This window comes from Coloeus monedula, assembly GCF_965178545.1.
Source record: "Coloeus monedula genome assembly, chromosome: 19".
In the NCBI taxonomy this organism is placed as follows: Eukaryota; Metazoa; Chordata; class Aves; order Passeriformes; family Corvidae; genus Coloeus; species Coloeus monedula.
The window spans coordinates 204,338-218,463 of NC_138799.1; the positions used below are offsets into that span (position 1 = coordinate 204,338).

The following is a 14,126-nucleotide window of genomic DNA, read 5'->3' on the forward strand; positions in this document are numbered from 1 at the left end:
GCAGTAGCTCATTAGAAGGAAGCGACTTGCCGAAATGCTTTTCGAATTAAGTGCTCCAAAACCAGGCAAACCACCGTGCTCCAACCCCATGTGAATGCTATGGAAGCCAGAGGTTCCTTATCTTACAGGGCTGCCCTGTCCCTGTACAGAGCAGTGTCACCAGTGTGCGGTGTCACAGGTGTCACAGGTGGGTAGCACTGCCCTCCTGCAAACAGGGCGTGACAGCTGAGGTCTGTGTGTGCCACTTCCTGCAGGGACCCTCTAACACTCTCTCTCCCCCTGCAGGTGCATTACTGTTAGGAGGGATCCTCTATTCCTGGCAGTTCCCTCACTTCAATGCCCTGAGCTGGGGTCTGCGGGAAGATTACTCCCGAGGAGGATACTGTATGATGTCTGTCACTCACCCGGGGCTGTGCAGGCGGGTGGCTCTGCGTCACTGCTTGGCCTTAATTGGACTCTCAACGGTGGCTCCTGTCCTCGACATCACCACGTGGACTTTCCCCGTCGTTTCGCTCCCTATCAACCTTTACATCTCCTACCTCGGCTTTCGGTTCTACAGGGACGCCGACCGCAGCAGCTCCAGGAAGCTCTTCTTCTGCAGTCTGTGGCACTTGCCAATGCTGCTGCTTGTCATGTTCACCTGCAAGAAATCGCTCCTGGAGAAGGAAGACAAAGGTGACCTGCAGGGGAGAAGTCGTGAGAGGGCTATGGAAATTAGATTGCCTTAAATGTCAATACCTGTCATCCTTGTGACACATCAGGTAGTATATTTTAGTAATTGCAAGGGGGGATCCTTTGGGAATCTGTTTTAAGAGGAATCATTTGTGCTTAGCGACCACTTCATGTGATAATTTTCTATTTTCTTTTGACAGGGAATAGTCAGGAGACCTTAAAACATTCAGGGCCTTAGGCCCCTTAACTCATCACAGATTATGATTTAGCCTATGCCAGGAGCACATCATTTTGGGATGGCCTTCCAAAGTCCCCATGAGTCACGGCCTCTTTTCTCACGAGTAGTTGAGGTAGTTAAGAAGTCGCATGCGCACACGTGCCGCTGTCAGCACTGGCAGCCTTGGTGAAGCCATCAGCAAGTGACCAATGAATGATTTCTCACCCTTCTCCCCAAGCACGCCTTCCTTTAATTTAAACTTTGGGCACATGAAAGGGTGAACTCTTCTTCTCTCAATCCGTGCCGTACCTGTACTGGTATTACACCAAAGCCTTCCGTTTTAGGGGCTTTTTTCAATCAGCTGCTCTTCCCAAGGTTCCCATTCACCTCAGTAGATTTTTAGCTCTCATACGCCTGGCACAGTGCTAAAGGAGTGAAGAAAACTCTCTTTCAGCACAACACACACAAGCATTTAAACAGTTCTCCTGTAGTGTATCCCTTGGACACACTGAGCCATTCTACTGTATTTCCGTCACAGGGAACTTCTGACTCCCAAGTGATTTTACGTCATTAGTGTTTGAGCCCTGTGTGTCAGATCTTCAGCTGGTAAAAATCACCATTATTGTTTATGGCAGAGAGGCTGTGAATTGTGGAGGAGGTGAGAAGCATATGCCAGAGTCAGGTGGTTGTAAGGCTTTTCCATGTTAATGTGTCTTGTCTCAGCATCCTTAGACAAGCTCTGGACTGGCATCAAAAGCTTGAGCTGTGTTGAATGTCACAGTGTGAGTGGTGGCTCAGAAAGGCTTCACCTTGGGGGTGATTAATAGGTAAGGAAACACATTTTACAGAAAAAGAGCTGGGGATTTTAATCTAACATAATGTTCACTTGCTGATGCAGCCAGTGTCTCTCCAAAGCAATTATTGTGGATGGTCTCCTGAGGAAAGTGCATTATCCCTGTTAACTGATATGCTGAAGAACATTTCTGGTCACAGTCTAACATGCTTGTGATCCTGCTGTTCAGCTGTGGCTTACCCTCATCCTGCCTGGAGCTGGCTGTGACCTGCTGGGGTGCTCCCAAACACAGCAGCATCGGGGGCAGAGACAGTGATAGTTTATTGTGGTAGTGCCTGTTATGACTTGATGTGTTTTCATGCCAAGAAAACATATCAAGTCAAAATTTCTTTCCCATGTGGAGAGGGACTGGGCAGCAGGATGAGCACTGATCCAAAGATACAGCAATACCTGAAAAGGAAGACACTGTCTCGAGCTTGATCTCAAATAAAGCCCTTCAGGAAACGTCACAAATCTGCCACCAGAGGTGTATCACACTGACATAAAACCTTCCCTGGCTGCTCTCATGATCCAAGCCTGGCTCCTGGTCTCAGTTATGCTGGTGTAAATCAGGAGTGACATGGTTTAACCTCTGTTTTCTGGCAGAGGTGCTCGCAGGAGCAGGGCCACCTGTTTCCATGGCTCTTAAATAATTGGCTGCAAGATTTGGTGACATGAGTGATTGCAGGTGACAAGATGGAGCTCCCTCACTGACAGAGTCCACTGTGCTCAAGTTACTGTGGGCGACACTTTGTGGAACTGTATAGAAACTGTGCAACACCTGAATTTGTTTTAAAAATGCATCCAGTCTTCTCTGCAATAAAGTGCATACTGTCCAAAAAGAGATGAGTGCTCCAAATCTGTTTCAAACTATTAACTTCTTGTTGAAACTCTGGTCGGGTTCAGTTAATTGCAAAAGTATTTGATAGTTTTGGGGCACTTCTCACAGCAACAATGTTTTTGACCACTGCAAGAGCAAGGACAGCTTGTGAAATGCTGATTTATTGTGCAAGCAGCACACTGAAAATAAATTGCGTGTGAGTGGAAAGGGTTTGTGCGAAACCAAAGAATTTGGTCAACCTTTAGGTGGGAGACGAACCTGAAAAGAGCAGATGGCTCACAAAAAACCACAGATTTTCCTCCCAGAGGCAGAAAGTGGTGCTGACGCAGGAGGGTTGTGGGTTTCTCCTAAGTCATTATGGAGTCAGGCTTCAGATGGCCTGCAATTCCTGGGTGCTGCTGAGGAATTCCATTCTGATTAAAGGTCTCAAGGACATGCCTGTGGTTGTGTCCTGAAGAGAGTCAGCTTCATTTCTTGGGCCAAAATGTGTAGCATTCACGGGGTTTAGGGCTGGATGGGAGCTTTATAATCATCACTGAATGTCTGCAAAATGCAGGTCACTGGGTTGCACCATTATTTCCACACCCAGTGGGTCTGCCCTTGAGGGAAAGCATGGCTTTAGAATCAGTGGATCTGGGATTTAAATGTAAGATTATACCTTATTTAAATTTCTTATTTAAAAAGAAATGCTTTCTTTACCTAGAAAGTGTTCCCTGCTCTGCTGCACGTTGGCCATGTGTCAGGTGTGGATGAAACCATCTGCTGCCATTTTACTGCCTTTAGGAGATTTTGCTGTTGCATGTGCTTTGAAAATAGACATCTTCCCAAACTGAAGACTTGGTGGCAGACGGATATTGGAGTAGGTGCTCTCAGGTCTGTTTTTCAATATTGCTGGTGCCACTATGGAAAATTAAAAATCCTGAACTGTCTGCCATCACCCAAGGATGTTTGTGGCCCCTGTGACCCTCCAGGGGGTACTAATGCCAGCCATCCCCCCCTCCAGCACTGCTGTTACTGCTGCAGGGAAAGAGGCAGGTGAGGTGCATGAGGTGCCTTGTTGGGATGGATTTGCACAGGAGATAAACCCGGGCTTTCTGCATCTCTGTGCTGGGCTGTGCAAACATCAGGCTTTGAGGGCTCCTTGAACCTGGAACAGCAGTTCCTGCATGGAATTGCAATGTTGTTTTTTTCCTTATCCCATTTGGATAACTTGAATATGGTTGTTCGTCACTCTTTATCCTGGTTACTCAGGAACTCCCCATGAACTGGCCCTGCAGAATCACAGAATGGTTTGGGTTGAAAGGAGCCTTAAAGACCACATTGTTCCGACCCCCAGCCATGGAATACCTGCTCTTTATGTGGTAGTGAAAAAAATAGCAGTGGTGTGCTGTGTCCCTCCTAGCCCTAGGTCTGCTGGTAGCTGAGAGGGTCCCATCTCGGCGTTGCTGTCACAGGAGGCAGCTCTGCACCACCAGAAGCCTGGACAAGCTCATGGAGAAATCTGAACCAGCAACTCAAGAGGATGAAGCCAGGTTTTGTCTATTTGGACTTGAAACCTTTTGTGTGGTTTTGTGGATGAAACAGTAGCCCTAAGGCTCAGGGAATCTTCATTCTTTCCAGATCTCTGTAGAAGAAATGTACCAGCTGTTAAATAGGGATGGAAATACTTCTTGTTGGAGGAGGGAACAGCTCATGTCTCTGTCAGCCCATGCCCATTGTTCTGAACAGCCTGGCAGGGTGAGTGCTGGGTAAGGCTTTGAAGAGTTGCAGGGGGACTGGGGTCTCCCCTCCTCTCTCCTTTGCCCTGACATTCAGCAGATCACGGAGCACACCACTCGCAGGGTGGTGTGGGGAACTGGGCTACATGACTGGGAGTTGCCCTGAGCTCTCAGGTTCACAAGGAGCCCCAGGTCTTGTATGAACTGTGTGTGGTACCCGAGCAGGGCAAGCATCCTGGTACCCCTGCCAGGGAGGCATGCCAGCACAGCAGGCAGTTGGTGGAACAAAGTGCTCTGCTCTTTGTTCCAGCATGAGTGAGGAAACCCAATCCCTGTGCTCACAGCGTTTTCCTTCTCATTTCCCCCAATGGGCTTTTTTTTTCTCACTTCCTGGATCAATCTCTGATATAATCTGCCCCAGCAGAGTCACACATTCACACTCTCCTGGCTCCAGCAGCATTTCCCACTCAGCCAGGCCACGGCATTTCAGGGCTTACATAAAACACACGTCCTTTTCAGTTCTGACGGTCCCAGGAGAGTAGGAATGGAAACAGTGATACTGTTAGAAATCATTGTCATTACAGATAGAAAGCATGTTGTCCCAGTTGCTCTCCAGAGGTGATTAGATATTCCCTCTTCCTTGGAAATGCAGGGTGTCTACAGAACACTTTCCTATTATAGAGATATCAGCACTATTTCCTACAAGCAGCTCTGCTGGAGGTGGTAATTCTAGGTGCTCCATTGCAGGCTGTCCCCAAAGGCATTTTGAGTCATGGAATTTCTTAACCAGGCAAAGAGCCAGTCCCGGTGAGGGCACATGGGATGCAGGATGCCACTTGTGCTGCCCGTGGGACCTTGAGTCAGTTACTTGCCTCTTGGTGCTGCAATTTCTTCTTCCTGTTGTGGCAAGGTCAGTGCTGCAGGGCAGGGCTTGACCCCCAGGGGTACATGTCCAGCACTTGGCCTCGCCCAAGATAAGTCAGAGTCTGGTTCTAATGTTCATCATCTCCCAAACAGCTTGGGGTTAGTTTGGAGTCAAAGGTCACACCTGTGTTGCGAGTTCAGAAGTGTCATCGGTGATGACCCTCCTCCATGAGATCCCTCAGACTGTGCCCTTCTGGGTGATTCCCACAATGGTTTTTAGTCCCCTCTGAAATAAAAGTACTACAGGCTTCTGTGGCTCCAACAGGAGGTCTGGTGAGCTTCAGAGCTGCCTTTGAACCCTTCTGTTCACAGAATCCCAGAGTAGCTGGGGGTTGGGAGGGACCTCTGGGGATCATCTCATCCAGTGCCCTGCCAAGGCAGGGTCACCCAGAGCAGGTGACACAGAAACGTGTCCAGGTGGGTTTGGAATGTCTCCAGATAGGGAGACTCCACACCTTGTCTGGGAAGCTGTTCCAGTGTTCTGCCACCCTCTGTGGAAGTAAGTTCTTTTTCATGTTGAAGTGGAACTTCTTGTGTTTTAGTTAATGGCCACTGCTCCTTGTGCTGTCACTGGGCTCCACTGGCTCCATCCTCTATCACCTCTGCTTTTCTGCTTCCAGACTTTACCTGTTTGCACTGAAGATTTTCCAGCCTGGGTCAGCACCTTGGGCTACTTTCCGGTATTTCAAAAAAGTACAGTTCATCTGTTTCACAGAACAGGGTTGGCAAAACGAGCTGTTTTCCCACAATGTGGAGATGTTTTCCTGCCATTCCTAACCAGCTCTGGCACCCCCAGGCCTTGGAGCGAGAACTGACAATTTGGCAGCAGGCTCAGGCTGGCGCATTAAACCATTCTGGGAAGGTGCTGGGTGTTTCTCCCAGTGCCTGAAGGGTCGTGGCTCTCAAATGCTTGTTTGAGCATTGCTGACCCTTCCTAAGAGATGCTTTGCATGTGGTGGGCATAGACAGTCCTGGGGAGGTGGTAAGGAGCTGCTGCCATGGCCCATGAGCTTTGGGAGAGCACAAAGACTTAAAAAAGGGTGCTAGAAAGGAGGGTGCCTGGCCCTCACCACTAGTGCTGGAACAGCTCTAAATTCATGCTTGTATTCCCATTTTTCTAGGACACTTGACTCTGTCTTGCCCACTGAGGGAGTGAGGTACCTAAAGGGAGGTTTCCTTGTGTCTCCGAAGTGTGGGCAGCCCCCAGGACTGGGGCTGTTTTGTGGTTGAGGTTTTTCCCTTGCTTTTGCTGTTCCAGATGCATCCCATGGTCCTTTCTGCCCCCTGCTCTCCTTTGTAACACTTTCTATTCTAATTAGAGATTCCCTTTCATACATTTTTTTCATTGAATACGTGCTGTAACACGCACTGCCTGTGCCCCTCAAAACTGCGGCTGTAGCTGGACTCTGTTCTTCAAGGGAAATACAGACTTTGGGGAATTGCCCTGGGTGATTGGAAACAGCAGGGATCTGATCTCCCACAGTGACCAAACTGTCCCTAACTGCGACCACTGGGGACATCTTGCCCATCTTCCTCACCCAAAAAGCAAGTAGAGGGAAGAGGGAAAGAGTCATACCTGCAGGTAGGATGCGCAGAGACCAGACCATGGTGCCGGGGGATCTCCCAGCCTGGCAGGATGGGCTCCAGCACTGACCGCCTTCTGGCACAGAATTGGATACGCAGCACTCAAAGCTCATTTGCAAAGAAGTGTCTGGCCCAGAGACTCATCTTTTGTTTTTTTTAACCAAGGAGAAAGATCAAGATTTTTGCTGCTGAGAAAAACTGGGAGATGTTTGGGGTTTTGTTTATTTTTTAAAATTTTTTTGGCCATGGAGAGGAGACACTGTATCAAATTAAAGTTAAAACAGAGATGCAAACAAGGTAATTAAGGCATTTCTGCAGTGCTTCCAGGGGAGCTGCTGGATGGCATCCAGACCTGGGAAAGGAACAGCCTGAGTTTATCAGGTTAATTCCAAGGTTTGGATGGATATTTGTGCTGCAGAGCTGCCAAGGCCATCCCTGCGCTGAACCACTCCCAGCAGCACCAAAGGGAAACTCAGGCATGCCAGGGGGAAGCAGGGTGGCTGGGGCCACATTGTCACCCAGCAGCAGAGAGGAATATTACTTAGATCTCTTCTGTCTCATCTGATTGCTCTGACCTGGTTGTTACATTGCACTTGGCTTTCAACGGGAGCAAGGACTGGCAGGAGCTGTCAATATGTTGGGAGTGAGACTGATTAACCCTCCTCACTTCGAAAATGAGCATTGGGAAGAGTGTAGTGCAACCATCTGCAGGCAGATGTTCCCATGCTGTCTCTTCACTGTGCTGCTCAGAGCTCTGCACAGAGTGCAGGTCTGTCCCCACCCTGGACCCCATGGACCTTGGCCAGGCCAGGCAGTGCCTCCGCGGCTGCCAATAGATGACAAACGCTTCTGTTTTGGGGTGGGAGGGGGTCTGTCCTCTGTGGTGTAATTGCTGCCCGGCAGGTCTGGTCCCCAGGAGTCACCCAGCACTGCATCCCACGCTCCTGCTGGGAGCAGCATCGCTGGGCTTCCTGCAGGGCTTGCTCCGTCGGGGTGTTTGGGAGGTGCCCGTGGGTGAGATGAGCCCCCAGGCTGGAAGAAGTGCAGCTGAACGAGGTACCTGCAGACCCGAGCCTTGGTGATGTCTGTCTCTGGGGCCGTGACTGTGCCAGAGACGCTGTCGGACTGCACAGCTCAGAGCTCTGGAGACTGTCCAGCGCTGCCCGCCGCTTGTACGCCTTTCTTTCAGTGGGGACTGCGGGAAGGCCGTACTGGCCAGGTGGCCGGAGGGACAGCGATTGCTCCGCGCGGCTGCCGGGATGTGCGGGCCGAGTCTCGCTTGGCCGCGGTGGCGGGAACTCCCTCTGTTGACTTCTCCCGAAGTTGCATCCCTTCATCCAGTGGTGTCCCTGGCTTTGGTAATAAGTAGCACCTTCCGTAATGTCTGTAGCCCTTACTAAACCACAGACCGGACTGATTATTGCTGCTTTTGTAGCCTTTGCAGAGCTGTTTTTATTTATAATTGCACCCCGCTGGTGTGTTCATAATGATTTTCCCAGCTGCATCCCATGCGGTCTGGTGCTGCAAAGCCACATTTTCATAGTAGCTGTTGTTGCTTTTAATCACTTGTTATTGGGATGATGTATTAAAAGCAGTATCTCTGTGAAGCTTTAGAGTGTTTTCTTTTTCAAAACATTTACAATAAAAGCTAAGTGTTAGCCCTAATAAAACCTGTTTCCTTTGGCTACCTCGTCCAGCAATGAATCCAATTAACTGAGTGCTTAGTGGAGAGCCCGTCTCACTCTGTCCTGTCCCACCTCCACCCTAGAGCCTCTCCTGAATTTCTGATTAAAAGGTGTTTAGGACCCCAGTGGGAATTGGAGGGGTGTGAACTTGTAATTGCCCATGTGCAGACTGTAGGAGGCTGTAATAATCCCACCTATACTTTGCAGATGTTCATTTATGCCTTGTGATTCTCCTAAACCCCAAATAACCCATCACACTGTATTTCCCAGAAAGTAAGGATGATGAGGCTGGGTGGTTTGATGCTCTTGAGATGAGAAAGCACTAGTGAGAACAGAAATAAAACCAGAGCAGGCTGTTGCCTCCTGAGAATCCTGAGCCTGTGAGTGGGGAGGAGTGGGGTGATGTTCTTTATTTTAGCCATTTATGGGGGAAACAACTCCCCAGCAAAACCTGTCTTTGCTGGAAGTGGTTTAAATGGAGCACTTAACTCACTGGGGCTTGTGCCTTTAATTTCATTCAGAAGGCGACGCTGAATGGACTTCTCACCCACTTCAAAAGGCTGTGGCAGTGTGTCCACTGTGGTGCGGGTCATTCATGGACACTACAGGAGATGTGAAAACATCTGCTACATCCATGCCTGCTCCTTTCAGTACAGTTACTCCCCTTGCTAATAATTGTCTGTGTTCTGTCATCTAGAAAGGGACTTTGTGTTCTGTCCAGGTATTCTAATGCTAATTTGTTTAGTTAAAAAGAAGAGGCTAAACAGATGTGAACCATTTGGTTAGGTTGTAGTTCATTTGTTAGGAAGTGCAAAGGATTCTTGGCAGGATATTAAATATTACCTTGGCTGATCACAAACACTTCATATTTCAAGAGAGGAAGGGAGGTAGGGACTGCACTCCATAAATCAGCCTTTTCAAAGAGACAGAAAAAGGCAAACATTTGATAAATCTGTGTCATTATACTTAGAGATCAAAGGGGGTTTTACATATGTATTTATGCAACTGGCAACCTAGGAGACAATAATAACAAACATAGATCTCTGACAGCTTTACAAAAATAAAAATTAGCCTGTTCTAATCTGTAATTATCTGGGAACTGTGCGAGGCAGGAGGTTACTCACACTAGAGCTTTGCTAATGCTGAGACGGTGAGCAAATGTTAAGTCATTCATAAATACATTAGGAAGTTCCGTGGGCAAGGGGTTGCCAAAGCCACTGGGTGGTAGCAGGGCAGGGCCACTGCATCTGCAGCCCTGGTTTTATCCACAGAGCCCAGATTAGGCAGGCAGGGGTTACCAGAGCCAGAGGTCACCAGGGAAAGCAGCGTTTCCCTACGTGCCTTGATGAAAATCATTCCTTTATGATGAAAATATATAATGATGGAAATATAAAATGATGGAAATATAAAATGATGGAAATATAAAATGATGGAAATATATAGTGATGAAAATCATTCCTTGATGATTTTCCAGAAAATTATCTACGAGGAATCTACCTGAAGGATCCCTGAAGGCAGGAAGATTTCCATCTGGGGGCTCTCTGCTGCTTGCCAGTGAGCTCCATGTCTGGTACCTTCCATAGCCCCACATGGCATTGTTGGCCTGGATGAACCCTCCCACTATTCCCAATGGCTGGTCCATGCTATACAGCTCAGTAAGTACAGGACTGGAGCCAGAGGCTCAGGAAAGTCAGGGAAGAAGCCTGAGAAGACCCCAGAAGGGGTTTGCAAGCAGCAGAAGTAAGAGGAGGACTAATGGGGGCTGCAGTGGGTATTGCTTTAATCCAGGGCAGAATTTAGCAGAAGAATTGAAACTTCTCCAAAGCAGCAAGGGCCATTGCATCACACAACAAAGAGAAATCCAGTTGTGTTAAAATAATTTCATGGACAAAGCAATGCAGCCACAGAAATTAGAGATGGAGAACTAGCATTATGTCATCTCTCCTTTCCTTCTGGCCAGTCGCTGGGCTGATTTCCTATTCTCTTGTGCTGGTTTAAAATGACTTCAGCAACTTGGTTTCTGCTCATTCCCATGGGAAACTTCCACAGTCTATAGATTTCGCTGGTAGGAAACTCTTCTTGACAGTCAGACTATATTTTCCTTTACTCAATTCCATCACATCACTCCTACTTACACCTCCTTGGAGCACCCTAAATGCTCTTCTCCATTGAAGTCAGTGCAGTTATGCGAGCAGTAAATTTGGTATGTGGCACTTGGAGAAATAGATATTAAAACCCCAGGGATGAATTAGGGAGCAAGGGGAGGGAGGGCAGTGGGGGAAAGGAAATGGTTTCAGGTTAAGAGAAACAAGATCTCCTCTTACATCTGTATAGCGGTGCTGCCCGTGGCCCTGGTGGGAGCACGCCCAGGACAACGCAGAGGGACACTGTGAGAGGCAATGATGTCCCTAGGATGTCCCTAGGATGTCCCTGGGATGCCCCTGGGATGTCCCTGGGATGTCCCTGGTTGGTGGTGGGGTTACGAAGCCACAGCTGAGGGCTCTAAGGCATTATGTGGCACTTGGGCTTGGGTGCAGAGGGGTTGCATAAAGCCCCAGGCACTTGCCTTGCCAGTGGCTGAGCTGTTTTGAGTCCCAGTGATGGTACCTGCAGTCACCCCGTGGCCTGTCTCCCCCAGCGTGGCCCAGTCCCACCATTTGGCTGTTTGCAGCTGGGATGGCCACTGCCTCTACTAGTCCAGCAATCCTGGTCCAAGAACACTCACTGCAAGCTGCATATCTATGGGTTAAAGTACATGTGGTTTTCAGGACAAAACCCCAAATGTCCTCATGCCTTTCTCCCAGCTCTTACCTCACTATTGTGACATTAAGACAAGTCCAGCAGATGTGTGCAGTGGTGGAGAGAAGGCTGTTGACAGACACACAAGATTTATCTGTCGGTGATCCTCATCTTCTGTGTGCTCTGGAACAGCACAGGATACGCTGCACAGGACATGTGGCAGAGGTGAGGGGAGGAGACGGCAATAAGGATTTCCTAGGGTGGGAAAAAGTGGAATAAGGAAGTGCAGGACTTCTCTTCCTGGGGCCCTGCAAGGGGGAGAGGGCTGAGACAGTTCCGTGACTGAGGAGCATCTCAGAGTATTGCAATAAGGACAAAATCCCATTATAGATACGTATGGATGGATGAGGAACGCAGAAGTCTCACACCAAAGCCCTGCCTCTCAGGGTTCTGGGTGCTGTATGTTCCCAAAAAGGGGGTGGTGGTGGCTGGTCACCTCCTCTCCGGCCAGGTCACTGTACAGCAGAGCACTCCAGGGTTACACGCTCTAGAATGCCTCATTTTCCCATGATCATGATTAACATCATGAAATGGTGAATTACTTTTCTCAAAACAGAACTTTAACCATGTCAGGCAAACTGCATCCTGTCTGGATTGGGACCAAGAGCACATTAACTTGATTTTGGGTACTTGCTCCTATTTATCACCCCATCAGGCTTGTTCCTGCAGATCTCTGAAGAGCTGGGTGTGAAGCCTTCATCTTTCAGAAGAAGGAGCGTTTCAGAAATGGCCTCTTCAGTGTCAGAAAAATAACATTTGCTGAAAGGACATACAGATTTTCTGATTGGAAAGAGAGAAAGCAACAAAGTGAAACTCAGCATCCCGACAGGACTGGAGAAGCAGTGGAAACTGCTGCCTTGTGTCAAACTCCAAGAAAATACTGGAAAGCACATGGCTGCATCTGTAGGACACATGGCCTGGGAAGAGTCACCCAGCGTGGATGTTGGTGAGGTGAGCCAACAGACCTCACTCTTCCTCTCTCCTCACTGTGGATTTGATCACAGGATCACAGAACAGTTTGGATTGGAAAGGCCATTAAAGATCATCTTGTTCCAACCCCCTGCTATGGGTAGGGACATCTTCTGCTAGACCAGGTTGCTCCAAGCCCCATCCAACCTGGCCTTGAACACTTCCAGGACTGGGAAATCCACAGCTTCTCAGCAGTGCTCCACTAAGTGCTACTGTGACCTCTTGTCAGGAGCTGCACCTTCCCAGTGCCATCTTTGTAATCAAAAATCATCAAGAAACAGGGTATGGAGACTGTACTGATGCAGCTCAATTAGTTACTGATTAACCAGCCAGCAAGACAGCCACTGCTCTGATCCCAGGGCACAGAGCAAACCCAGCTGTGCATTTCTGGTTGTACCCATTCCTTTCCAACTCTGTTTCTTCAAAATATTTCTTGCCCTGTGCCCCGCTCCGTGGCCACAGCACACATGCTCCTCCCGCAACTGCTGCATGGGGCACGTTAAGCAAATTTCAGGAGCCAAGAGCAAGTGTTGAGCCGAGCTGGAGCCCTGCTCTTGAGATGGCAGCAGGAATGGAGGAGACCTGTGTCCTGCCAAGCAGTGGTGTGGGCTCCTGCTGGAGGCAGTGGGTCAGTCTGGAGGATGGAGCCACAGTTGGTTCCCAACCCACTGGTCGAAACCTCTCTCACCCACACTCCTCGTTCCAGGGAGAGCCCAGCCCTCCTCCTGACCTACCTTAGCATGGATGCTTTTTCTGATCACTTACCCATTTGCCATTCCTTGGGAGAAAACTCCTGACATCCAACTGTTGAAGATACAATTACAATAAAACCTATCTTGGGGCTATTTTTCTTAAAAAGCCAATCCAGTTTTTACAAGCTACAGCTGACATATATTAAAAGCTTAAACCAAACTTTCTGTGACATTTTGTTGATGTTATCCTGGCTGGTGCTGGTGGATGTAAGGAACAAGGAGAATTATTTCATCTGAAGGGTTTCCCTGTTAGCTCATGGGTGTAGGAACGTGCAGTGCAGCAATCAGTGTGTGGAAGCAGCAGATTTTCTATTTGGAATTGTACAAAACACCAAGTGCAGAGGTGAGTAAGCCTGGGTGCAGGAGAGGCACCCGTGGAATGATTGGTGCCTACAGCTGTGATTCATGCATTGCCTGGAATTGTCCTCTTTAATTCTCTTCACAATTTCCCATCTGGGGCAGCTGGCAGAGCTTTGCCAGCACACAGAGGGAAACTGGAAAGCAATTCCTCCTTCCTTCTGCCACAGCTTGGTGCCTCCATCTCTGCTTGATTTGGGATCACCCTTCACACCACAGAGCCCAGCAGTGCCACCTGTTTTATCTCACTGCAGAGAAATGGTGGAATTGTTGGCTGTTGACTCTGTAGCAGAAGTACAAAAGTTCTCCTTGTGTCATCCCAAAATCTACTTTGCAAATACCTGGTCCTGGGGAGAATGGGGACGAGTGACACTGGTACTGATGGAGATCTGGGTGGCCCAAGCTCTGTGTTAACCCACTGAGTATCTTTTACAGAAGTCATACACCTCTCACGGTCTTATTTCCCCTCTTCAATCTGCTTGGTTTAATTAGTTTGTAAACTCCAGTTTGTAGTTTCAGATAATTTTGCAAGATTCTCACACCACAGCCAGTGTGATGGAAGCAGTTCACTTTTGCATAACAGGGCAGGAATTGATGTAAAGTTGATATATGAATAAGTCAGGATAGTGCTGTTGCTTCTGACACACAAAATTAAGGCTCTTCATGCTGAAAAGATTCTCCTCTTGTTTGGGGGAAAATTTAAAAATAAAGGGGTTTCAGCAAAACCTCACTCTCCCCTCAAAGCAAAAGTGCTCTGAAAGCAGAAAATTCTGTAC

General features: G+C 48.4%; 1 protein-coding gene across 2 annotated transcripts in view; it reads left to right on the top strand.

Annotated features, from left to right (window-relative positions):
* The window catches only part of COX10 (cytochrome c oxidase assembly factor heme A:farnesyltransferase COX10), a 102,606-nt gene extending 100,041 nt beyond the window's left edge, over window positions 1-2,565 (top strand). The window contains exons 7-8 of one of the 2 annotated variants that reach the window (XM_082294060.1): window positions 286-761; window positions 873-2,565. In XM_082294060.1, coding sequence (XP_082150186.1) covers window positions 286-728 — 443 coding nt within the window. In that variant the 3' untranslated portion in view covers window positions 729-761; window positions 873-2,565. Of the gene's footprint in view, window positions 1-285 lie in introns of both variants that reach the window. The other variant, XM_082294059.1, reaches the window with a different exon arrangement.
* The last annotated feature ends 11,561 nt before the right edge of the window (window positions 2,566-14,126 follow it).